Source organism: Ixodes scapularis, unplaced genomic scaffold (genome assembly GCF_016920785.2).
Source record: "Ixodes scapularis isolate PalLabHiFi unplaced genomic scaffold, ASM1692078v2 PGA_scaffold1__304_contigs__length_218370807, whole genome shotgun sequence".
Taxonomy (NCBI): domain Eukaryota; kingdom Metazoa; phylum Arthropoda; class Arachnida; order Ixodida; family Ixodidae; genus Ixodes; species Ixodes scapularis.
The window spans coordinates 14,271,644-14,298,970 of NW_024609846.1; the positions used below are offsets into that span (position 1 = coordinate 14,271,644).

Genomic DNA, 27,327 nt, shown 5'->3' on the forward strand with positions numbered 1-27,327 from the left:
ATAGTGTACTAGACCCACGGCTATTTGTATTGTACCCTGCCACCACACCGCTGTCCGCCAAATTACTATAATGTCTAGACAGAATATAACTCTACCAAAAAGATGACCGACCGTGGTGGCATTCTCGTCCATAGGCGGAGCTAGTTAAACGCCATCTAGCAAATAGACATAGAGATCAGTGTGTCGCGGCCAACGTGGTAGAGGGGCTTAGAGCGATAAGCCGGGGTTTCAATCTGCACTCGAAAGTGACCCCCATAAGGCGGCTGCCATTGTACGCAAATTCGACTGCTCGTCACTTGACCAAACCAAATACGTGACGTCACAGGAAAGATGGCAGCGCTCATGCAGCGGCTTGCCCCAGCTGGGCCGGAGCCGGTCGGATTCTTTGCTGGTTGTCGTTCGTCTCGGCGAGTTGATTTCAGACGCGGAAGCCGTCATATGAGGCCGGTCGAAAGCGTCTTCAGAGTTTTGCGGGGTGTCTGACGTAGGTATAACGTGAAAACACGGAGGAACGGTGTGCATTTCGCTTCTGCCCTACGTTGCTCGGACCTCGGATTGATTCGGATACCGCTAGGATAAACTTTAAGGCGACGTTTCTGTGCTCTGGTTGACCATCGGAATCTTCGAGGTCTGCGGTGAAGCGTGTGCATTATATTTGGACACACAGTTTAGCGACGGAAATTGCGTGAGTCGTGCTTGGCAGTGGGCGATCGTGGTGCCGCTTCGTTCAAATGACCGAAGGCTCACTTTGGTTGTGCGGCGCAACAGAGAGCTGCCTTGAAGCTGGTAGTTGCCGTGCCGTGCTAAATGATTCTGAGCTGCTTCCCAAATTGTTCCGGCGTAGACGTGCACTTTCACGAAGCACAGGTGTGCGGCGTTCTGAAGAGCTGTCTTCAAGCTGGTAGTTCCTGTGCCATGCTTTAGGTGATTCTGTGCTGCTTCCCAACTTGTTCCGGCGTAAACGTGCACTTTCACGGATCACAAGTGTTGCATTTGATATTGATTCCGCTGGTCTGTTGCACGCTTTGTCGACACAAAAGTTTCATCAACACTCGTTACGCGAATTGCAAGCCGTATGGACATTTCATTGCGGGTGTTACCTACCCAATCCACCCGTTCACGCCGCTTTGCGACAACAGTCTCCAGCGGCTCATTACCAGAAAAGTGGTCCCACATCCATTTCAGTTCAGTTCGCCCACGGCAGTCGCCAAACCCCGCGGGAGAGAATTTATTCGGACAGAATGCCACTAGAGCAATGCAGTTTCCTTAGTGGTCAGGGTAGTCTCTATACTGTCAGTTTTGTTATATTGTCACGGGTGCTTGCTCCAGTCCTATCTTCTATCAATATTTACTATTCTGGAAAGTTCCAGGCCACGCTCAGTTGCCATCGTATGTTCTGGTGGAGGTGCTGGGTACTTTACCCATAGCCCTTTACTCTGTGTGCACCTTGGCGGCTCCTCAGTCGAGTTGCCCGATAACGGGACACGCTTGGCGGACCATCCCGCGTCTTAAACCCTTGGCGAGCCGTGAACCAATAACTATCCCGAGCCCAGCAGAAAGACCGCAAGACGAGCAAGTACCACAAGGACGAACCTTGAAAATGCACCACGAAGAACCTGAAATCCGAGTCGGTCGCTGCTACCAGCAGGAACCACCAAAATTCGGTCTTTTGCCAGAAAAATGCGAAACTGATTAAGCCAACAATGAAAAACCTGTAGCTGTGAACCGCGTCCACTCCCACCATTGTTTGTATGCCCGTCGCACGTCACACTCCAACGCCCTTTCACGCATGGTATATGAAGATGTCGAGGGCTGAATTCAACAATATAACCGTGTTTCCCGCCACAGTGGGTGGACAAACAATCAACTCCTGCAGAAGCTATACTTCTAGTGGAAAAAACAGTCAGGCACTTGTTTCAGAACCATGAATCCTCCTCAACGTCATGGGAGGTTTGCAAGATCAAGCTGAGGTGCACGTTCATCAGCCAACATTGACGAGAGAGAGCCGAATTCCTGATTCTGTCCAGCACACGGCCCCAACAAGAGCGTCGCTCCCTTCGTAGAGGATGTTTGGCGCCTGATTGAGCCCCTACGCCAACCGTGGTGCTACAGAAGACGAGAAGATAAGAATCCCGACCCAATCATGTTAGGGACAGCACCTCCGGCAGAATTGTCCGCAACGCCACGAGAAGAGTCGAAGGGTCCGTACACCGAGACTTCCAACTTTGAATGTACACTGCAGGCCGAGCTTGTCAGTTTCAACAAATCCCCCAGCCCGAGCCTGTCACTATCAACACTCGAGTCATCCAGCTGCAACTTCGACGCCAGACTCCCAGGCATCCGTAACATCATCCACATTGTTTTGCGGGAGGATATCAGGAAGCTACTTTCTGCCATCAGTTGCCTAGCTTTTATCTTGATTGCTAAGATTGTTTGGGTACAAGTTCGACAGGCATTTCAACTTAAAACGTCTTCAAGCAAAGAGGCATCTGACGAACCGAGGGTGACCTATGCCACAAAGTCACGACGTTCACCACCGGCTACCAGTTAATATTCAATACCAATTCAACAAGACACCCCAACGCCGAAGCATTGCCAACATCGGAAAGAACCAGTGTAGGCTCTTGCTGAACAAAGTACACCGAGGAAAACGGAGGTGAAGCGAATGGTCGACCAAACACCACTGTGCTGCCACTGCATGAGGCCAACCATGTCTACTGGAGGTGCCGTTACCAATGAATTGGCCTACAAGAGCTTCTGCCGAACGACCTTCGACCACGTCTCGAGAGCGTCCGCGGGACATTGAGGATTATCTTCGGCGACCTTTGCCCCTGGTGCTGACATTACCCCAAAGCTCCTGATCCCCATCGCCTCGACAGGAGGTAAGCACGACAAAGCAGATGAGCGGCAATGCAAGGACAGTTGATTTGGTGTTGGTTGTTGTCCAAGGACAATACCTAATAAAATGCCGACAATATTTATATGTTTCCATGCAATGAAGCACACAATTTCCATCTTTGACGGCGAATGCCGCTGAGTGATTTGAATAAATAGAATGGTTGGTTGTTCTCAAAAGTGGACACCAAGCATCACCCGACTTCACTTTGCCACACGAGACTTACACAAGTTGCAGTGGTCGCGGGATGCAGAAAAAAATCGCCATTACGAAATGGAAGTGAAATGGCTTGGATAGCAAAAAACACTGTTGCCTGTTGCCAGCCATCAAGTCAACACTACACCAAAAGGCACAGCCACGTAAGCACTACATGCCCGAGCTTGTTGCGTTGACGCAGAGAACCACCGGGAAATTTTGCGGATTAGAAGCCAGCTCTGCAGCTTCAGTGCATCAAATGTCAGTGGCCGCACACGACGTGTGATTACAGGACGGCATCTGTCGGTCAAAGCTGCCACTCGACCGAACTGAACGCCGACGCGCCAGGAGCGTCATCCGACAACAAGGAGCACAAGTACTACGACTAGACGCCTGACACGGACTGTCGCAGAAAGAAATTGTTATGGAACCATTTTCTAGGAATCAATAATTATGTAATTAAGTGGAAATAAACATATTTGATACACTATCCAGATAAACATATTTCCGCTCGCCTTTACGCCTTCAGAGTCTCTACTCAGAATTATGTTCACGGCACGTGCTGGACCTTTTGAGAACATCTCTGACCCCCTCAATATTAATTAATGTGACATACCAAACTGACAGACTGGTTGCATTGGGCTGCACTCGTTCCACTTCTCCTGAAGATGTGGCGCGTCCGAAAACCAACTCCAGTGATGTGAAAATGTTTATTAATTTATTCCCTCCAAGGGCCTCTGTAGGCACTACAGAGGGGATACTTAAAGCTACGCACGTTATAACATCGAAGCACACGGACATTAATGAGCACAAACCAGGCCCAGCTACCAAAAATAAATATTACGCTAGTAAGAAATAATTATTGCTGCAACTTGTTGAGTGCAAAAACAAACATACCTCTGAGCATCTAATTTAATAGTACGGATGCATTCTTGTATAGCAGGACACTTCCGATACGCATGACACTCTAGACCCTTTGCACAACCCCATCAAGCAACGCAACTGTCACCATTTTTTTTCGGCGTAAAGCACACGAATGGGCCCCAGTTCACGTTGAATGCTAATGCAGCATTCCAGTCCAATAGGCGTTGACCCGAGTTCACAGTTATGGCGGACATAACATTCTTGTCGAACAAATGGCCAAAGTATGAAAGCCTGGGGTAATTAGAATAGTAGCTACTGTAACTCGTTTCATCACGATTTGGCAAAGGGCAAAGGCTAGAGTCTCGGTGATCCAATTTGCACGTTGGAGAGAGGCACATGACAACATGTCATTCAGAGTGCTCGTCTGCACACATTTGTCACACACCTTCGCTCCGTCTCTCTGATTGGCTCGAGGGGGCTGTGGCGGTTGCCCTTTTCCAAGTTACAATGATACGAAGTATAGGCAGCCCGCACTTTTCAAAAAAGTCTATTGAAGAGACCTAAAGGAATGGTCAACATTTTTCAACAAGACTGCTCTCCAGGCAAGGGATGAACACAAATGTGAATCATCTTGTCCAGGTAATAAGAACAAGCAAATAATTGACCGAGTAATGCAATACACTCTTAATGAAAAAAAAAGTATTGCTGCAATAAATTTTGCAAAAGGGAAAAAAGGTGCAGTTAATCTATGCATACACCAAAACAGCTGTTCTTATAGCAAGTTGAAAAGCTTTAAAGCAGGTGCCAGCAACGATTTATTCATCTCCACACTCAATAAAACGTCATCCTCGTAGCTGGAAATAAGTGTGCACTTCGCACTCACAAAAAAAGGAAGAAAAGCGATCGAATGTAGAATCGTCGATTAGCACAAAAGATTAAAGATTGCAGGAAATTCCTCGCTAAAAGTTGCTATAGTTATTCCATGACGCAGGGCTGAAACAATTTTTTCTAAGCCCTAACGCGGAGTATACCTTTCGCTTCGATTCTCAGACATTCCAACGTTCAAACGAAGCTTGAAAATTGCGAATATTTTATGCCTGAAGTTATATCGTAAAATTGTTGATAAGTGAAAAACGTAACGATCGCAGGAGCTTCTTCGCTAAAAGTTGCTGTGATTATGCAGTTATCTAGGGCTGAAACATATTCCCCTAGGTCCTAAATTCGACAAATGCATTTCGCGTTGATTTTCAGACATTCCAACGTTCAAACAAAGCTAAGAGAACTCGAAAAGTTTATACTAAAAGCGCTCAAAGTTCTATCGATCCTCGAACAGATTCCGAATCCGAGCACCGGTACGGCGATACGGCTGATGCTGTCTCACAGGTGTTAATATCTAGATGATCCAGAACGATCTTGCGCAAAATTGGTATAAAGTCTCATTCCTTCATATTTTTACATTATACCTGCGTCAGCGAGCACGAAAGAGCCCGAAGTCGTCGGAAAGCCTCTGCACATCACGGCTAACGCGCACCAAAAAAACTCGCATCCGCCAGCTCTGGGCGCTGCCTCCTTACCTGTGAAGTCACGACTCTTGGGAGGTCACATGACGAGCAGTTACATTTGCGTAAAACATGGCGGCAACCGGGGGGGGGGGGTGTGCCACTTCCGAACTTCCGGTTTATCACTCTAAGCCCCTCACCTCATTGGTCGCAGCAGAGCCGTGAACAGAGAGAGTCTGGTCAATAGGAGGCGCGGGCAGAGCCGGGGCACGCATGCACCAGACTCGGAAGAGGGCTTGGCATGGTCTCTTGACCAACCCGAAGCTGAAAAAGAATCCCCTAGAGGTGGTAGCGAGAAAAAGTTCTGATCCAAGGGTATATGTTCGTAAATGGTGTTAATAAGCGCGTAAGAGTGAAGTGTAGTAGCTCTTCGTGTTTGAAAATAGGGTGCAGGTTATGTTTCGATCATGATCATGCAGAAAGGCGTAACAAACGAATGCGCCGCTCAACTTTGTTTTGCTCGGACAGAGTGTGACCACTCGGACGGCAGATTCCCTGCCCTCGGCGCTTGGCGTAAGGATTATGTCGATCGTTCCGCTAGTCGCACTCTTCCACCATCATTTTGGATGAGCGTGATTGAAGCATCACGTGCACCATATTTTCAGTCACCGAGAGTTACTCCGATGCACTCATCAGGTTCGTTTCTCGCGACCACCGCCAGGGTATTATTTCCGGCTTCTGGTTGGTCACATTCAAATTTCATAATACGCCCTGCAACACACCCTGCCCGCTTTCGACCGATGGCGCCTCCTCGATTGTCTCCTATACTTCCCAACGAATGGCCAAACTCTCTACACATACGGCTCCGAATCGCGGTTACCCAGGCACAGAAGATAGTGGTAGTTTGCGTTGATTGGCTCCCTGCCATCTGCTCGGGATGGGCGAGTCCTGACGTCAGCGCTCGCTCGGACGTATGTCAGATGTCAAGAGCTTATAAAAAAAACAGAGGCCCACTCGCGAGAGGCTTTTTAGTATCTCCATAACTGTACGTAACTGTAGCCAGAGGTTTCTCTCATTCATAGATTGTTTAGATATAATAAATAACCTGGTTTAAACGCTCAAAAACGAAAGCGGCGTGTTTTGTAGGTAGGAAATATGAGCTCATTTCAACTCGGTTTCATGCTTATTGTCAGCACGTTTTTCGGTAAGTAAACATTCCTTCTCACGATCAATGACCAAAACACTCTAAAACCTCAAAAATAACTTTAATCGTGGATTGAGAAAAAAAAAGTTTACCCGGGGGCCTTAATGCGTAAAATTTGACCAAAATTTTCCTAGAATAATATTTGAGTGGTCAAAGCTCCCCCAAAGGTCAGAAAGATTCAGAATGTTCCCCCAATAATTCAAGGGTCTCTTTCGATGAGCCACTACTTCGTTTCAGCTTCGGCCCGAGCGCGGCCAATGTTATGAGCCAAAGGACCAATCAATTAGCACAAAAGCGCAGCGTCATGGCGTGCTCCCTGCCACAGATAGGACTAGCCGGCGAAGGAGCACGCACAGAGAGACGGCGAATACCGGCTGGTCCTATCAACTGCAGAGAGCACGCCGTGATGTTGTCCCTTTTTCGCTGTTTCATTGGCCCTTCGTCTCATAACATTGGCCGCGCTCGGACCGAAGCTGAAACGAAGTAAAGCTAATATCTACAAAATTCAAAGTACAATCGCTATCCGCTAATCCCTAAGTTGCAAGACTGAAAATAGTACATTGTGCTAGATTCTAGATTTAATCCCAACCCAGCCAACGCTACGACCCGATGGAGCCAGGCGTGCACCGCCAAATGTGCATGGTCATGGCTCTCGTCGTTTTTGTGCGTTTGAAATCACCGGCTGAACCAAATCACGCAAGAAAGTAAGCGTTGGACGCGACCCATCACCGTGCGTGATTTATTTAGACGGTGAAGATGAAAGCGCTGGGTTACGGAATGAGAAATTGGCTTCGAGCAGAACGGATGTTCTGGAAGACAATGTTTCCGGCAAATGTGCCGTATTGAAAATAAAATAAAAGCAAACAAACAAACATTACGCGTATCTTTAACACAAAGCTAGCATTCAAGCGAAAAGGTCTAAGGGTTGATCCTTCCATATTTGTGCGTGCCCTTTGACATTTGATTTCTCAACAAGCTTCCGTGTTGTTCAATAAATTGTGTACGCTGAAACCTGAAGTTGGCTACTTAGCAAATGTTTAGCTGCAAAACAGCAGGACAAACGATGATCCACCTGCAGTGCAGAGTAAAACAAAATGCGCAGAAATGCAACAAAAAAAATGTTTTCGGCATCCATATACAAACGCGGAAAGACATAATTCTAAACGTATCTTCGTTATGAGTTCCCCCCTTCTTCGCTTTAATTGGTATATTCTGCAAGTTGCTCATTAAGTGAATCTGCAGTTTGAGTATCAGTTACCAAGCGTGAATAATTGAATGTTGAAAATCTGCCATAACCTTCACGGATAACCGTTAGCGTTAATTATAATGCAATGTTCCTTGTCGTATACAGATACTGCGTTGAGCAAAACAACTAAATTGCTACATACGTGGAAAATTAGTGAGGAATGTCAGATGTCAAAAATATATTTGTAATGGTTCCCCCATTAATACAGTTAGGCGCTCAAATTTAAAAATGGTATGGAGTGTTTTTATTTCAATCATTAAGTGATCTTAAATTCAAAAACTTTGGGCAAACCTGTTTTATGTTTAAAGTGGGACCAGGTATTGATTAAAATTATAACCCAATTAATCGTTATCATTTTATTGGTAATTATGTGATTTCGCTGTTGCGTTGACGCCCATGCATATATCTAAATAAAGTATAAAAACTAATTTCTACGCAATTACTGTGAGTGGGCAGGCGAGCTTCTGCATATTCACCACTGCCCTAGACTTTTTATAGACGCAAAGCTAGGTGACTTTGACTCTACTACGGTCGTGTGTACTAACTGTTTCAACGCGAGCACCGGCTTTCGACGGTATTTCGTGCACATTCGATGAGTTCAATGAAATTTCAAAAAAACGAAAAATAAAAGACCTGCCCACAACCACATAAAAACGAGAGCTGGAATAAAATAGCATGAAATAACCAAAGAAATAAGAAACTGCAATGTCTATCACAAACACCGAAGAATTGCGCGTAAACACACTCTGCGTTTTTGACTTTATCCGTAGTGTCAATATAAATCAAGCGTTTGTTTTTCTGGCGATAACACGCAGCTCGACTGAGCACGTAGACAATCAAAAGAAGGGGCGGCCCTGAAAATAAGTTGCGCGTTTCTTGGGTTATAGAAGCCACACCTCTGAGCTCTCATATCCGAACGGTTTATGAAGCGGGCCTACCGACGGACAATGGAACACCAGGTGTCATGCCTAAATTAAGTTGAATCCCATCCACGCCATAATTATTCTAGGACTCCTTCGCCCACATTCTCCAATTCACTTTTCTAATCAGGATCCGTGTGAAGTGAACTAAACTTTGGGCAACTAGGTTTCCCAGGGGAAGTCATTTGCGTAGGTGATGAAGGGCCCCTAAAGGGATAACCGGAGAATTAGATTTTTACTGAGAAAAGCCTAAGTGAGGGGACTAAATTTTCGTTATTATTAAAAAAAATATATATAACTTCATCACTTGCTTCTCAGCTTGTCAAATATTTGGAAAAATAGTTATTTTACATCTCGAAATTTGTTTGTGTTCTATTCAAGACCATGGATACTGAAAGTAATTTGATTGCTGCTCAAAATGCGTTGCGAGTTTGTATCATGTCCAACTCGGTTTTTTGACACCCGAGTTCCACTAGAGCAACAAACAGTAACAAACTGGAACAGGCCCCAATCCAGAGTCGTTCGCGATTTGACAGGCTTTGTAGAATAAAGGTGTCTATGCTCAAACACGAGCACCATGCTCCCGAGGGCGTATTTGGCAGGCTTGCAATCACACGTGCTTACTTCGCGAGCACCGAACGACTAAACGCCTGCCAAAAGTACCATCGTGAGCATGCTACCTGTGTTTGAGACTTGTCGCTCCCTTTTGTTTCTGTTTGTCGCTCTTGTGGGACTCGGGCATAAGTGACTCATACAGCGCTCTTGCGCTCATTTCAACACAATCACAGATTTGAAAGTGTGCTTATTTGTACCACATTTATTCATTGTGGCCTTTGTAATGGGCACCTAAAAACAAAAGGCTTAAATGAAAAAAAAAAAGTTGAGAGTGCTTAGATGGGCACGTATTACAAAGTAAAGTTTCCACAAAGAAAATAGCGTACTTAGAAAGGTCTCAGTTATAGAATGTGCACTTGATAACACAGTGCGACCAACCTTTTTTTGTTCACATCTACACTTCCTTACAGGGCATTTGAAATGAAAAAAAAAATTAAAAGTCTGGTTGGGAAACGCGTGTCGACAAATATACTTTATCAACAAAAAATAGTTTGGAGCAATAATGACAGCGAAAGATTTATTTGGACTTCTTTGCGCGAAGTCTATGACGTCACGGGTATTCCCGGATTGACCAACTCGGTCCTGAAGGCGAAGCCGATCCACCTCTCCTCCACGCGCCCTAAATGCCGAGAGAAAAAAAAAACAAGTGGAAAGGAGGTGACTGCCGACACAACCGCACCTGGCGCCGTCAATATTACTCTAAAATGTTTTCTTGTTTTTTTTTTTTTCCGCATAAAATATATATATATATATATTTTTTAACACGCGTGTCCCATCCAAACTGTTAATTTTCTTCTTTTTTTTTCGGGGCCTTTTTAAAATAATCCGCAATGAGATGTTCAATAATGGTGGCATCGCGACAACAATTTTTCTCTACTGTGATGTGTTCTTCGTTTATTTCAGAAAACTATACCTTGCTTAAGATTTTGCTGTAGAAAATAATCTCATTCATGGTTTATTGCTTTTGTCTTTGTTTATCTGTTGTATCTCTGCAAACCGCACCAAGATACGTAAATTTTATAATATAAATAAATGTAACAGGAAGGATTTGATCAAAATGCGACTATAGCTCTTAAGAAAGCGATGTCAACCTTCACGGCGAGTCTCGTGATATTGTTCGAAACTATTTTTCTTTACTTGACGTGGAATCATTTGATTATTCCTGCACCGCTGAATTTCTCCGAAAGCAGTGGAAGTGAGCTGAACCACCTCAGCCCAACAAACTTTCCCAAACTATTTTTAAGTAGTCATTAATAAAAATTAAAACCGCCTAAATATCATCATATAAACACGGTTATCTCCTACTTTCCATTTACAGCAGGGGTATGCTCAAGACACACAGGGAAAGAGAAAGATGATTTAAAGAAGATATGTGGACGACGAGGAGTCCAGGATACCGTTTCTGAGCGAATTGTTAATGGTACCAAGGCGACTCCTGGCCACTGGCCGTGGATGGTGGGGCTGTATACTGCAGACGACCAATTCAAATGTGGTGGCGTTTTAATAAGCAACCAGTTTGTTTTAACTGCTGCTCATTGCTATAGGTGCGTATACATTTACTCCATCTTCTTTTTCTCCAAAACAAGGATTAAGTTTCGAGCGCCCCCGTTGAGTTCCGGGATTTGACATTGGTTTACGTGTTTTTATAAAAGTCCAACTGTTCACGAAGAATACTATATCGATAACCGTTACCAGGAACATAAGTGCGCGTGCTCTCGGGTACTACCAGAACACCCTACCAGCCCAGCATAAAACTGCAGACCGTCCGAATCACTATACTGCAGCCTTGCCCTGCCGACTGCTCCGATAGCGTCTGATGCCAAGCGTTCCCCTGTTCCCGGTAACTGCGAATATGACCGTACACAGACGAGACAGACAATTTTTGGGGCTGCGATTACTTAGTCCTTTTCGGAACACTTCTCAATTTTAATATCTGCAAAAACTAAAAATAACCAGTTTTCGTAACCGCACTCTTAAGCCAATATATAATTGTATAAGTGGTCGCTCTCTTTTTTTTTTAATTGAAGTGGTACAATTATGAAAATTAATAATGTCTTGTTTTCGTTTTTTGCGATGTTTGCCGTAATAAATGCTTCCGTGTATAAGTCGCAACTTTATAGAGGTAGCACCCCCTTTAAACGGTAATTTTGAGAGAAAAGATGAAATATAAATCGCCCCCCCCCCCCCTTAAACGGATCATTTTTCTAAACAAGTTGGTACATACCTAAGTTGCACTTTAATTTGTGTACCCTAACACGCGGCCCTGGCGGCACGCCGCAGGTAGTGGCAGGGCGCATGCGCAGAGCTCTACTTCACGCGAATCTGGTTTCTGCGGTGGCGTGGTGCCAACATTCTCGTCCGGGAACTGCGGCTGTGCCCACACTTGGTCGGGGCTTGTTTGCAAGGGGCTCGTTGGCCTAGAGTGTGATTCCACGCCAGACGATCCAGGCCTAAATTTTAACCTCACGAATCGATTTAAAATAAAAAAAAGTAGAGTTGTATGTGGTATTGGTAGAATTGTGTATTTTCGGAGTTTATTTTTCCTGAACTTTGGAGGGCGGTTTTCGCCGTTTATTTTTAGCCGAAAATTCGGAGTTTACCGAAGTTTATTTTTGTTTTATTTCCATTTCCCTAAAACTCGGAATTTAATTTCGCGGTGAATCCCATTGAAAATGAATAAATGGGTAAGTAATATTTGGGTGTAAAGGCATGCTAGCTAAAACGACTAAAAACAAATAAAACACTCTAGTCTGAAATAATATTTAAGAGCTAAAAAAGCGCGAAAAGACGAGGACTAAACGAAAAGGAAAGACGGACGCAGCGCTGACTTAGAAATGAATTTATTGATATAAAAATCGCAGTATATATTTGCGTTTTCACCAACAAGAGAAGAAACTAAAGTAAGAATTCTGCCCATCATCACCAACAAAAAATAAAGAAATAAAAATGCGCTATTTCACAGCTGTACCGAGCACGTGTTAAAAAAAAACAAGAACAAGAAACTCAGAGATCTAGAAAATTCATTTCTTTGCCAGGTAGGGCCACAGATGGACTGCGTACCCATGCAGCGTCCAACCTCGCTATCTCATCAGCCTCCAGATTTTCACGAGTGAGCTGGTCCTTGTGAGGCTTCCTCACACCGTTCGAAGTAGGGTAGGCAACCACAGTCACGGCAATGAACGCCCACATGACCAGACACGGTTGTGGAGACACTTTAAGCGTGCTCTCTTAACCTGTAATTGTGACAGCGGCTCGTGTGGCCAACGTAACGCTTGCCACACGTCAGAGGAAGAGAATAAACCACCCCCACAGAACACGCCAGGAAGTGATTCCGATGCCTCATGTTGCAAGCCGTGGCCTCTTTCGTAGAGGGGTTAGCAGTTGCGCAGAACCTGGAAAACTTGTCCGGAGCACAGGATAAAACGTCGGCGTCACACCTGTCCGCAATGCGTTTTAGGTTGTGGGCCGTGCCGTGAATATAGCGACTGAGAACGAACTTTCTTCTTTCCCTTTCATTTGTTGACCTCTTCTTCACTTGTCACTGCCATTGATATCTTTGAGCAGAGACTCGGCGACCACTGTTAACGCGAAGGAGGGGAATCCAGCATCTGCGAGGTGTTCACTTTTCTTGTCACAGCTATGTTGGATTTTGTGATAACAAGACCTCCGCAGCGCATGTGTATAGCAAGTCCTCGCGATTGCCCGCTTAACAATGTTTGAGGGAGCTGACTCGAAGGGCAACAGCGGCTTTCCAGCATGCGGTTCATAGCCCCCAAAAATGGCCTCGACAAATAGTTAAAATCAAGTCCCAGAATCGGATACATCCTGCCTCAGGCACCGCATGAGTCAAAGGCAATCAAGGAAAATGCCTAAAACTCGAGTCGTTGCCGAAAGGAAGGACAAGGCATCAGCATCTGACAAAACCAGAAAATCATCTACATATCGGAATACATTTGCAACCTTATATATTCTCAGCTGAATTTCGCGCTCGTGCCAACGCTCTTACTAATTCCTCCAACGACAAGAGTTCCACTCAAGTGTTGCTTTGATAAGCGTCGGTATCTTAAAGGCAATAAACTCCTGGAAGTCTTTGCTGAGAACCTCTTGTTCATCCCACCTTATTCCATCAACCTACCCCGTGGCCGACCGAGGTGAAGTGGTAAAGTTTGTAAAAGAGAAGTTTCAGCTGCCCTTTTTGCCCATTTTGGGCAATCTCAATGGTGCACAGCAATCAATGTTACATAAGCACCGAGCTCTCCTTCCTCTAAAACAAAGATATGATGCCCCAAACTAAAAACCAAAACAGTGGCTTTTGACGCGACCGAAAAGTACAATTACGTGTTATACAGAACGAACCTTGACTATGTAATCCGAAGGAGTCGTTCTTTTAATGGTCCGAGATTAGAAAGTTGACTGTGGTGGCCTTTTCCCAGAACCATTGACCATGTGTGCTGATCAAGCTTAATTGTAAAATACGTCTTCATTTTGGGAGGGGCACTGGCATATAGAAATTTGGTGTTTACCGGAAAAAAAATCTGAATTGACCTACAATTTACCGCCGGGAGTTTTTGCGTAATTTTGGGGATTTATCCCAAAACTGAGAACTCTAGCTAATATTAACGGTGTAAGCATACCTTTTCCAAGATATTTTGCCACATTTCATTTTATGACACCTTGAAGTTTATGAAAAATAGGCCTAAACGGAGTAAAAGCCCTACTTGTGTACAGAAAGCTTTAAAACGAGAGTGCAAACTAAATACCGCTTCAGTAGGTCTTTATATTCCACTAAATTATCCAGCGTGTTTTGTCACGCATTTCCAAGTGTTTTTAAGGAAGCAGATTTTTTAAAAATGGCCCAAAATGTTTATATTCACCTGTTATATTAAACAACACGCCAATATATCAAAACAAAACTGATGTGTGTTGGTAGTAAGGGAAGCAAAGCATATTTAAAAAAAAAGTATTTTCATACATTAGTTCTTAGTGTTGTTTCTCAATAAATGAAAAATACTGCACATATAGCAAAAAGCTCATTTATAAAAAGTAGAAATCATAAGGTGTGTCTAAAGGTTTATCCTTAAGGGTAACAGACGCCTCATACACGCACCAGATTACAGCATCCATTGCTGAACTTTCCTTGTCTTAACGAGATGTCGAGTCACTGAACCGTCGTTCTGGGGAGAAGGACACAGTAGAATGTAAAATGTCAATTACCTCACCTGCTATGGCAATGATGAAGTGAAGTAAACGGAGTAAGGGAAACGAAAAAGTGAAAGACGTTTACAAATTTCTGTAATGCGCAATGAAACCACAGCTCTTGAGGAGGAGGCGGGGAGGGTACGCCCCTCTTTTTCGTCTGCGCCCTCTCCTCCTCCTACCCTCCTCCTCCTTCATAACTCCCCCTTCCGCCCTATTGAAAAAAACCAGCTTAATCTGAGTTATTGCCCCAGCATGCCCAGCTTGGCATGCTGGTCATGTTGGTTGATCTGGTCATACTGGTCATGGTGGTTCATCTAGTTATACTGGTCATGGTGGTTAATCTGGTCCCAGCTTCAAGCTGGGTTATTGCCGCAGCATGCCCAGTTTGGCATGGTGGTCATGCTGGTGGACTTCCCAACCAGTTTAACCTGTTTAAATTAATACACGGGATAAACAAGCCAAGCTCTTCAGAAAAGTCAACTCGGCATCCAATTTATTATTTTCGTGCTCGCGGCCGCCTCACATGAACTCAGATGCTACATATCCTCGGCGCTGACACAGTACTAAGCGACGCACAGACAGTGGTTCTCGGTGCAAAGTTAACAATGTTAATAAAACCAGATTGCTTGTCTTTCAACACAAAACATACGAGACAGGTGCCAAAAACAGGCAATAGCAAAAAAAATGCTACACGGATGTGAGAAGCGAACCTGGGTCCCGCCAGTGATGAGGGCGAAGCGGCAACTTACGTGGTCGGCAGAGGCGAGGAAATCTGTGTGGCTTGGATGGCATTGGCGATACTCCTCGGCACCACCGTCATTCACAAGCACACAAACGTTAGAAGACATGAAGCGACGCCTCAATCTGGACGTCGGACATCTTCCCGCACTGAACGGACTGCCGCTCGCTGTCTCCTCAAAACCCGCTTCACTTGAACCGTTGTTCAAGTAGTCGCCAAACAACGCGCACACAGTTGTCCTCTCGAAAATCTGTCCAAAATAGCCAAACGCGTCCTCAAATTCTCCGGTCATACCGCTCTCTCTCTCTATTTTCTCGCACACAAAGGTAGCTTGGAGCGCGCCTGACGCGCCCGGTCGTCTACCAAAAATGAGAGGACAAAGATGAGGACGTGGGCTCGTTTTAGCCTAAGTTGACCTTGGCGCGCGCTCCCAGCAATGCCAGTTCGGCTACCTCTGCCGACCTTGGCGTGCGCGCTCCCTGCATGACCAGCTTCACAACCAGGATTATTAGTTCGACCACATTCGCCAGCCTCACTCCCAGCATCACCAGCTTGTCTCCAAGCTTGACCACATTGGCTCCGTGGAAAACCAGTTCGACCAATTAGGACCAGACTGGCTCCCAGCTACATCATATTGAAACTCAAACCAGATTCTAGTCAGGCCATGGTGGTTTTTACTTAAACCAGACTGACCACCTTAAATTCTAGCTTGCCCAGCTTAAACCAGCTTGATTTTCAGTTAAACCAGTTTGACTGCCACATTTGCCAGATTGACCAGCTTAGTTAGTGAGTAGTTAGTTACCAACTTGGCCAGTTTGATTTTCATGCTGGTTTTTCCAATAGGGCGTACTCTTCTGCTGCTCCTACTCCCCTTCATTTCTCCGCCCCTTTCCTCCTTTTTTCATCCTCCTCCTCTCCTCTTCCCTCCTCCATCTTCGTACCCTCCCCTCCTCCATCTTCGTACCCTCCCTTTTCGTCCTCCCTACCCTCCCCTCCTCTCACAGTTCCCCGCTAAATTTATTTGGAAAATATATGCGCCACATGACAAAAAAAACAATTCAGATTACCCTCTAAATTGAGGGGGGGAAATGACGCCACATGACTTTCTGTCACGTCACCAATGAACAAATTCAGTTTCTCCGCTAGATTGGCGGAAAAGTTGACACCACGTGACCTTAACACCAGTTCAATCTCCCGCTAAATTTAGTGGGACATTTAGGCCGACGGGCGCCTATGAGCTGCGTTCTTGAATTGAAGGTAGGTTAAGGCGGCGCCCATGAACAGCTGCGGCAAAGCGTCTATAAATTGCCAAGAACTCACGCAACAAACGAACAAATGTAGAAAAAAAATTTAAGAGCGAATTTTTCTTAATACGGTCTATGCCAGAATTAACAATATTGAAAATCATCAGTTTTCAAAACGAAAACGAAAAATGGTTCGTCTAAAAGTTCATTTGAGCCGAATGCAGCTTGAAACTCCGAGAACAAGCGAGCAAAGTTTAAATGAAATATTATCTTCTAAAATCGATAAAAATATTTAAATATATATATAATTTTCTTAACATTGCCCCAATGCAACCCCATTGCGCCTAGTCTTTCAAAAGGCTTTAGTAATAAGGAGCACGACTCAAGATGGTTTTCTGGAACAAAAATATGTTTAATAAAATCTTGCTGGAAACAAAATGAAACACTAATGCTTGAGAGCTTTTCCTTTGTCCACTTTCAAATGAATTAAATGTTCAAATGAAAATAACTATTTAATTTTGATAAAAGTATAGGAGGATAAGGTAAATATCGTCTAGAGAAGCCCCATCTCCTTAGGGTTGGCTCTGTTGTTATGCTTATTAAACGTACAAAGATATCTCCGGAATGGTCTAAAACATAACTTGAGACTCTTGGGCAAGACAGTACACGTTTCCAAGGATGAAGGAAGGTTACCTGAAAACTTCATTAACACAAAATAGCGGAGTGGGTGTTCAATGGTACAAAATAAACGCACGGGGCATTATTGCTACGTGGTATCGTCATCTCCTTTCTACATCTGACTCGATGGTCATGGACAAGCTAAGAACGGCAGGGAGGAGCTTCAGTTGTCCCACCTCCAGCTTCCTAGCCTCGATGCATTTAGGCGTCAGGTGCACCTCGACCACCCGTGCCTAGCCAAAGCACAGCGGAAGTCGGGTGTCTGAAAGGAAACGCCCTACTGTTTTTATTACGTCAGTTTCGATAGGTCTTTTCGCCTCTACAGGGTGTCACAAAAAAAAAAAAAAGTACTCATTATTTTTTACCGCAAAAATAAACTAGGCATCGCCGAACGCTTATTCTCCGCTCAAAGGTAGCACTAGAGGTCAGAACCAGATGTCAAAGTTCAGCGCGATCCGATATCTTAATCAAAAGTGTAAGTGATTTTCTGAAAATTTCAATGGGAAAATGGCGGCCGACGGAGTTTTCGAATACATGGGGCTTTATGGCGCTAGAAATCAAAAACGGGAGAAAATGGGCTTCATTTTCCCATTGAAATTTTCAGAAAATAACATAACTTTTGACCATTTTTGACCACCTAACACTGGGTGGAAGAAACACGACGACGTCTCAACTTGAGACGTCGTCGTGTTTCTTCCACCCAGTCTCAGGTGGTCAAAAATGGTAAACTTACACCAGCTCGCCTGCGCCCTAACTGTTTTTTCAATAACTTTTGACTAGGGTATCGGATCGAGCTGGTACTTTGGCATCTGGTTGTGAGCTCTAGCGCTACCTTTGGGCGGAGAATAAGCGTTCGGCGATTTAGTTTATGTTTGCGGTAAAAAGAATGTGTAAACTTTTTTTTTTTTTGTGGTACCCTGTAGTTTGTGGTACCCATACGCAGCGCGACTCCTCCCCCTGGCGAGGCGCGCCGAAACAAGTTAATTTAGGGGCACGCGGAGCAGACGATACGGGAGTCTGGCGTTCTTCTCGTGCTGGCCACGCGCTTCGTTATGTGTACCGAAGGCAAAAGGGCAGGGGTGTACTGGGTATTGTTGCGTGCAGTGTTATGCCACAGCATCATATTAAACAAAAATAGGTGTCCGCCGAAAACTGTGATTCGTTTCGTGGGAAGCGATTTAAGTAAGATCGCCAGGAGCATGAATCGTGAGCTGAGCGAACGGCAGGGTTGATTACTGTTTGCATACCTCATCGCCTGCTTCAGTAGTGCCTCTACGATTGTTCGCCGTGGCTCTCGACAAAAGAAATGCAAATGTGCAGTTACCATTTTTAAACAACTTAAAACTTGAGAACCAGTCTCTGTTTGCTTACCTGCGAATTTGATTTGGTTGCCCGATACCTATATGAGAAAGCGAGTAAGCGACAGAAGACGCAAGAGGTTGAATGAGTCAGATAATCGCAGTCCGTATTGTGCATGAATTTGACGAGTATTCGGGAAAGAATTATACATTGACGGCTAGCCGTACTGTTTCTTTTTATAATATTCGACTGACGTAGTTGACCTACATCTGAGATAATTACTTTCCAAGGAACTCCAAAAATTGGGCCCAATACTTGGTTCCACCCAAAGAAATAGGTAATATTTACGCATTGGTCATATTCCGCGCGAAGTGGTTCTTACAATAATTTGCTGGTTGAGAAAACAACTATGTGTTTAGCTTTTGAAACAAGATAACAGATATATCATTTGAAGTGCACCTGCATATGTGTTACTTCTCCACATAAATGTGGATATTAGTAATGCTCTGCGAAGAGTCAGACTTTTTTACTACGGTTCTTGAGATCGAAACGAGTACAGTTCGGCAATTAGAGCGTGTTGGAAATGTTGGATATATGAAAGAAAGGCAACAAGGAGAAGACCAGGACCGGATACGTCAGAAGCTAAAATACTCCAAAATAATGGCTTAAATTTAAAGTAATTACATTTTTCCAAGATACGAAAAAATAAAATTGAGGATTTTTCTTTTCTTGGGGCAGGGGTGCTATAGTATGTTAACTAACGTTTTGAGACACTTTAGGCGGTCCGAAAATATCGGTTCCTCAACATATCGCGCTCCAATTGATTACAGGGGGGCAAAAAAGAGATAAAAGTTAACAGTTGGAAAAAAAAAAAAACTTATTAGGTTAAAAAGAAGAAAACAACAGATTCCTTTTTTTTGTGCAATCTACGCCGCTACTTCGGAGGTGATACACGCATAGGAATAGGTGCTGCCGACAGATGGTGCACGCTGCTTCAGGGACAGCCGGATGATTCGTGTTAGGATAGTAGACCAGCCTGCAAAAGAACCGGAATCGGCTGACTCTACCTCGACGTGGCGTAAGCCATCTCTTGGCAGCACTTATCCCTACACCTGCATCGCCTTCGAAGTTTCGGCGTAGATTGCCCAGAACAGGTATCTCTCTTTGTTTCTTCTTTTGAACGACGTGACTGCATTCCTTTAGTTTTAGAGCGCAGTTGTTAGGCGACCGTTTCCGGGTATTGCGGTGTCACCGTCGGCGTTGGCGTAACGACCTAAGCAGCACGGACTTCGGTTAAGAAATGGCCATTGTACGGCGAAGGTCTTTTGGCCAGTTGCCAGAGAGTGAATATTCAATGGCCAATGCTTGACCGATGGCTCATGGCCATTTGCCATTGGCCAATGGCCAGATAAAGGCCAGTCACGGGCCAGTCTCTGGCCAATGTCTAGCCTCTTGGCCAAGGACCATTGCCAGCCATTGGCTGATGACTGTCCAACCCTGTGGCGTTTGGGGAGCTTTGCATATGGAACGTTTTCCATAATGACGTCGCACGTGACGTCACATGGGACTTCACGAGGGTCACGAGTGGCGTCAGTCGTGCCGTCAGCGCGCGTTGCATTATTGGTAAATTCTCCCGCTAAATTTAGCGGAAAACTTTTCCCGGTAAATTTAGCGGAAACAAATCCCCTCTAAATTTAGCAAAACAACTCCCCCCTAAATTTCGCGGAAAAATTTCCCTCCAAAAGTTAGCTAAAAAATTTCCCCGCTGAATTTAGCCGAAGAAATTCCCCGCTAAATGTAGCAGAAAAATTTCATACCAAAAAAAATTCCTACTAAATTTAGCTGAACGGATTCCCCGATAAATGTAGCTGAAAAATGTCCCTGTTAAATTTAGAGGAAAAAAATTTCCCGCGAAGTTTAGCTGAAAAAATATCCCCGCTAAATTTAGCGAAAAAAATCCCCGCTATAGTGTAACGATAAAAATTCCCCGCTAAATTTAGCGGGAAAAAATTCCCTGCTATATTTAGCGGAATACATTCCCTGCTAAATAAGCGGAATAAATTTTCCGCTAAATTTAGCGCACAAAAGATGCCCGCTAAATTTAGCGGTTAAATTTTTCCCCGGTAAATTAGCGGGGCATTCAGCGCGAAAATTTCCTGCTAAATGGGAGGGGAGGGGGCTAGGAGGGGAGGGTACGGATGAGGAGGAGGGGCATAACCCCCTCTCCGTACCTTCTCCCCCTCCGCCTCGAGAGCTGCTCTCGTATTCGGCGTTACAGGGGATTGTGAACCTCTTTCATTTTTTTTTTTTTACTGTTAACATTTTTTGCCTGCTTGTAACTCTGTAATAAATTGCAGCTTGAGATGTTGAGAAGCCTAGTTTTGCGGGCAGTGCAAAGGGCCTTTAAATAGTATACACGCGGTAGATATACCAAGTAACTGTGCATAAACCGAAACAAAAACAACCACGCAAAAATATAACTTATTTGTAGATACCCGCAACAATGTTCAAATATTTCACCTTGGGCCAGGGTCACATTAAAAAAAGCTACAGTATTGACGCAGATGTAAGTCGATCGGCGATCACTCTTTTTAATCAGAAAAGTATAAGAGGATTGCTGCCGCACGTGAGTGAATTACGATTCTACCGCTTTGACGGCTGCCATACATGTGCGAAAACCCAATGAGTCGCGACTTGTAGTAAAATTATTGGTTTTGTTATTCTACCTGTTCAAAATACCTGCTAACAGATGAGCGGTGGCCCATTCCGCGACCCGCTTCGGCTTTAAAGCGGTAGGTTTAAAAAGCACGTGTCGCAGAAAATTCGGTCTCGGTGGGACTGGAAAATCGGGAACGGTTGCTTAGTAATTCAATCGCCCCAAAGAAAGAAAAAAAAAAGATTGAATAATTTCAGGTGGAACGAGATCGAACCACGACCCGTCGGTTGTGAGCCAGACACAATATACGCTAGGCGTTTTTCTCTTTTTTTTTTAACTTTTTGTGAAAGAAGTTTGTTTTTGGTACATACCAGTCACATGGCCAAGTCATTGGCTGCACACACTACTTAGGCATGCGCACGAATAAAAGAAACCACGAAATGGTTCGAGCATACAACGAGAAAAACATCAAAACACATTGAGACACCCGTATTCTAACATATCTTGTGCCAGGAAGCTTTTCGTTGCGGGCCAGGACGCTTTTTTTAAATCGCTGCTTTATATTGATTCAGACGTTGTGGACATCATATGGTCCTGTGCTAACTGCGCTCAATGTTCACTTCGCTCTCTCCCGAAACAGCTGCCACGCGGTTTTCCGCACACGCACTGCCGTCACATGCGTGTCGGGCCACAGCGTGTGGAGAGCCATCGCAACCCACGACTCAAACTCCGCTCTCAGTTCCTCAGCAAAGTACTAAAACTTGAGAGATTGCCAGTCTGGCTCAATGTTACATTAGAAAATATAGCGAAAATCAGTCCAGAAACAGAAGGCACCGTTACATTCCAGAAATACACGAGGAAGGGTCTCTTGGTCACCACACAAACTGCAGTTGGTTCCGATCGGAAGGTACACGCCCATGTTTTCCAACCAAGTGTTTACTGGCAGGTTTCTGTCTGAAACCTGATAAAGGAGATTTTGGTTTTTGAGGAGACAGGGGGGCTGCGCAATCACATAAGGACATCTTTTCCTCCGGATGATTCGGAACCGTTTCTGTAAAAGAGCTGGACATATGCTGACTGACTGTGTCCCTAGAGTTTTACCTATTTCACTTGCTGGAAATACTGCCACGAGTACCTTGACTCGAAGCATTCCATCGCTTTGGAAATTTCCTTATATATTCGAAGCACTTAGCTGCTTTCGGTTGCTCCGACATGCAAACAACCCACTGCCTATGGTGCGCGTCCCCAAGGCTCTAGAATGGCCACCGCGTAAGTTCATTATTCCTTTAGTTCAGAGTCTCTCAACAAAAAGAACGGACTTATTTTCACTTTAAGGGTAACAGGCCACAATCCAATCCCACTGGCTTGAGGTAAAAAAAGAAAATTGTGTTCCTTGCTTTTTTCCCCTTGGTGACTGCCAAAGAAATGTTGCGAAGAGCCGATGTCCCTTCAACACTGAGCTGGCATCGACTGGGGTACGCTAGGCCGCGTACATCAAACCAATAAAGGCAACAGAGTTACTCACAAAGCTTGGCTAAATAAGAAGAATTCGTCTTGTGCGCCATGGTAGGAGCGACGCTCTCATCGTCTGAAGTTTGACTGACCATGTCTTAGGTCTCGGGTGTGTCAACGGGAGCGGTATGCCAAGGTGCTTTTACAGCAAGGGCGACCACTTCATGCCTAACACGCTTAAAGGCGTGCAGGCCCACTTACCCATCCACGTAATTTTTAAATTTGTCTAGATTAAGAGGAGCTCCGATATGGCACAAAACTCTTGAATTCTGTCCATTGCCCTCAAAAGCTCCTTCTCTTCAGAAAATATACCGGAACTATCATCCGCGAACGCTTGGAGTTTCAGGTGTTTAGTTAGCAGTTGAAGCCCTCTGATTCCTTCGTCCATTTGGATAGCCTTGCACAGTGGCTGCAAGTAGAGCGCAAATAGCAGTGGGTACAACGGGTACCCCTTTCGAACTGACCATTGCTACACAATTTTTTTCGCTCTTTTTTTACTAATATTTTGGTAGATATGTTTTTGTAGCACTAGCATACCCAATCGAAAAGAACATTGCCTACGTTGATGCGTTTTAGGATCTCGAACAAGAATTCATTGTCCATTCGATCGAAAGCACGACATAAATCAATTTGAAGGCCGGCCAGCAGCGTGTTGAGCACGTTGCTGATCTGCCTCCAATGTTGTTCGCGAAAGGTTTTTTTTTCATAGATATACATAAAACACTGCTTAATTAAGTACTTCGAATTTTGTTCTGGATAGCATAAAACGCTTGAGCTCCCAAAACACGGTCCTAGAGGATGCCACATTTGAATAATAGCGACCTGAACATGTGCGTGAAAATCCATACCGCTGTGAAGAACGTTAACAAATTATACTATATTTTTCACATTTTTTTAGAATACATTTGTGGCGACGGTGATAAGGTAAAAATGTAAGACGTCAGAATGCGCATCAAAGCCAGACGCCCATTTCAGACGCAAATGCTAGACGCAAAAGCGTTTCGAAAGGAGGGTGGTGTGGAAAAAATCTTTACATATTAGTTTAAAAAAACTCAAATCTAGAGTAACTTGCTCGATGTAGGTGAATTAAGCGACCAGGGGGACATGTAGTATTCGGGGCTGATCCTCACGAAAAGTTGAGTAATTAACTAAAATATGTCAAATAAATTTCTAATTAGTGAGAAGAAACATATAGTTCCAATGAGAAGCTTGCTCAGGGTCATTAAAAATATCAGGTCATTAAATGTGAGCAAGATTGAGAGCACCCGAGAAACGCGGTTGTGCTCCAAGGTTGCAGTTCGTGTAAAATGCGCACCGCTATCCGCGGCTAAAGGCACGTGTTTTCAGGCCTTCACGGAACAGCTTCGTGCTTTCACCGTTACGCGACCAACAATCCCGTTGCATAGACTTTAATTAGCGCGAGACCGTCACTGGGAAGGCTCGAATGTGGAACGCTAATCGCCGTTTGTTCAGTTGGAGTCGCGAATAGTAGCGCGAAAACGAGGGAATATATAACGACAACGTCGCGCACCTAATTCACACCCGCGGTTTCCACGGACTCCAAATCCTTCTGAAATGTGATGAAGAAATGGTTCTCAATGACGCTCAGCAATTTTATAATTGAAACCATATGTTTCTTTTCACTCATTATTAAGTTCGTTCACAAATTATGTTTAAATTTTTCTTTACATATCGTGATGATTAGTCTGATATATGTGTCTCCCTGGTCGTGCGACTCACGTCCACAAACTGCGTCAGTGTGGTTTTCACTGCTTGCTTTAAGCAAAGCTCTGAATACTAAAAACAATAACGGTTTAAATATGTGATGTGTCCACGAATTTTATTAGCGATAGTGATTGCCGTTTTGGTGGAAGTTGCTGTATTATTTTCTATCGGTTAATTATTCCCCCGAGAGTAACTGACCCCAAAAAATATATTTTCTACGTATGAGGAGTTTAGTTGTTATCAACCTACTGCCGCAGTTTTTTTCCTCCGTCTTAGAAGGAACGCTCGGTAAATTACTATAGTGCTTGTTTCCTCTATTTTGTAGTTATCAGGACTGAAAAATGTGTCGTGGTGAACTTACTAAGCGTTTCTTTTTTTTTTTTTTTTTTCATACATCACTTGAAATGGTGGAAGCGTTTTGTGTTCTGACATTGGCTTCAGCAGTGCATCATCAAATACATATTTTTGCCATTATTTTTCCATTTCCCTTATGCTTCAAGGGACAAGAACACTGCAGGTTACCTTTCAGTTCGCCTGGGAAGTACGAAAAAAACAAATTTTGCCAAACATTGTCGACCAAAGAGAGGAAAAAAACGGGTCATTTGCATGGAAGTGGACTATGTCTGTGTACCCCATCAGCACAACTGTACCCGTTTTATGGTATGTAATCCTGTTAAAAAAAAATAAAAACCTGAATTTGCATTTGTTAAAACTAACCTATTTATTTCACAGAAAGACCTTGCACTATTAAAATTAAAAGAACCGGTCAAGTTTACAAAGTATATTCAGCCAATCTGCCTTCCTGAGCACTGCGAAGAACCACCTTCAAATACCAGTATCTACGTTTTGGGCTGGGGCGCAGTTTATGGTAAATGGTGTTCTCGCCTCTTTTTGTTCTACATGTCAATTATCGTAAACAAATCAGAAAGAAAGACACATATTTATAAAAATATAAAAGTTAAGCTTCTCAATAAGACAGAGTTTCCTGCTGTACGCGACATATTCCTGTCATTGAGAGGCCGCGGATGCGTAAGTGCTAACAAAATGCCAACAAATGCGGACCCTTCCGCATGTTTCCTTAAACTATTTCTTTAAAACGGCGAGCAGGCACCCACTAGTTTTTAAAATATCTAATACAAAGCCGATGCTTTTCGTATGTTAGCCTTTATTTATCGGGGATGTGGATAGACAGAATTAGAAAAACAAGAACTAGCAATAAAACAAAGGTCGTCCTTATTGGCACAGACGCTATATATTTTAGTTCTTATAATGATTTAGGTAATATCGAGTGGATATTTTATATTATGTATATTCCGAACCAATAATATGAAATGGCTCTATACACACACAATATATCAAGAGACACGGCAGGAGACTCGTGCATATCACAATGAAGGCAATGAATGTCATCGACTAACCTGACTCTTAACACAGACTTCGCCGACAAAGTTTTTAAACTAATAATTGACCAAACTTTAGCCTTCTTGTATGTAATTTACGTGCATGATCATATCGTCACTGCGAACATCAGCATCAAGAAAGCTAATATTGATGCGAGTCTGGCTCTCCGAGTACACGGTGTTTATCACAGCACAACTCGCAGTTTCAAAGGTGCTCGCCGAATGTTTGATCCGTAACTGAATTATTTTTTTGCAGCTAGAAAAATCAAATCAATGCAGATTGCCAAAACAACTTAGTTGTTTTGGCAATTAGTGATGCACAATCAAGTGTGACAATGGACCTTTTTTGCGGTAACCCGCGCCGTCTGCGGAGTACTCTTCTAACTCCAAATGAAGGGCAGCCCAAATTGCCTCTGCCCGTCAAATCACATTGGCATCGTGCCGTTGTATTGACTTCGTTGGCGTTCGTGCCCTATACTAGCGTATATTCAAACAACAAAAAAATATGCTAGAAAATCGCTGCTGGACATGTTGGTCGAACGGAACTTTGTCCTGCAAAAATTGCGACAGCTGGAAGCAAGGCCAGGGGAGGGGCTGTAAGCATGCGCAGATTACTTTTAAAAAGGTACAGTGGTATCAATGTTGTGTTTAGAAACCTCGTTCCGTAGATGAAGTTTTCAATGATTTTATTGTATCCGAAGTAGGTGGCAGCCGGACATCCGTAAAATATAAATTGTTTAATGTGGCAGCCCTATAGGCCCAATACCTCTTGATTCCTCGTAACGCGTGACGCTGAAGTGCTCGTGGCTCAGGCGATTGTGGCTGAAGCTTGAGCTCTGGTCGGCTAAGCTCCGGTCATGCTAACTTCTGTCACGTGTTCTCGGAAGCGCCGGTCGCGTAAGCTGACGTGACTTGATGTCCTCGATGTTATCCTAGCGGTTATCCTTGAGGTCGCCCTTGAGGCAGTCATAGAAGTTGTCGTAGACGTCGTTCTCAACGTCGTCCACTAGGACGTCGTCCTAAACGTCCTCTCTTTACGTCGTGCTCAGTGCATGTACGGGATATTAAAACAACGATTTCCTTACCGTATACCTTATTTTCTTAATTGTTTTCACTAATAATGTTCCTGGAAAGCTGCTGCATTTCATTGCGTTTGGTAGAATGAAGAAAAGCTGCATCAACTTCGTAACACAGAAGGATTTTATGGGCTGGATTTCATGAAATTTTTTAACTCCTTCAATCCTTTCAAACAAAATTCACCATGGAGCTAACCTCAAACCATGCGACCTTTAATCCAACGTCTTATTTTCGGCGCCGCAAGTAGGAGATGAAAAAAAGCATCAGCAAGTGAATTTTTATGACTTGCCGCTAACCCTCGTCAACGATAGCGCGGGGTCGTCAGCGGCGAGGGATTCTTAGTTAAGCATACTTGGTTA

General features: G+C 44.1%; 1 protein-coding gene across 1 annotated transcript in view; it reads left to right on the forward strand.

The window, feature by feature from the left end:
- Nucleotides 1-6,609: 6,609 nt before the first annotated feature.
- The window catches only part of LOC115329823 (enteropeptidase-like), a 31,141-nt gene continuing 10,423 nt past the window's right edge, over nucleotides 6,610-27,327 (forward strand). Inside the window, 4 exon segments of the mRNA XM_042290481.1 lie at nucleotides 6,610-6,658; nucleotides 10,758-10,983; nucleotides 24,992-25,151; nucleotides 25,224-25,359. Coding sequence (XP_042146415.1) covers nucleotides 6,610-6,658; nucleotides 10,758-10,983; nucleotides 24,992-25,151; nucleotides 25,224-25,359 — 571 coding nt within the window.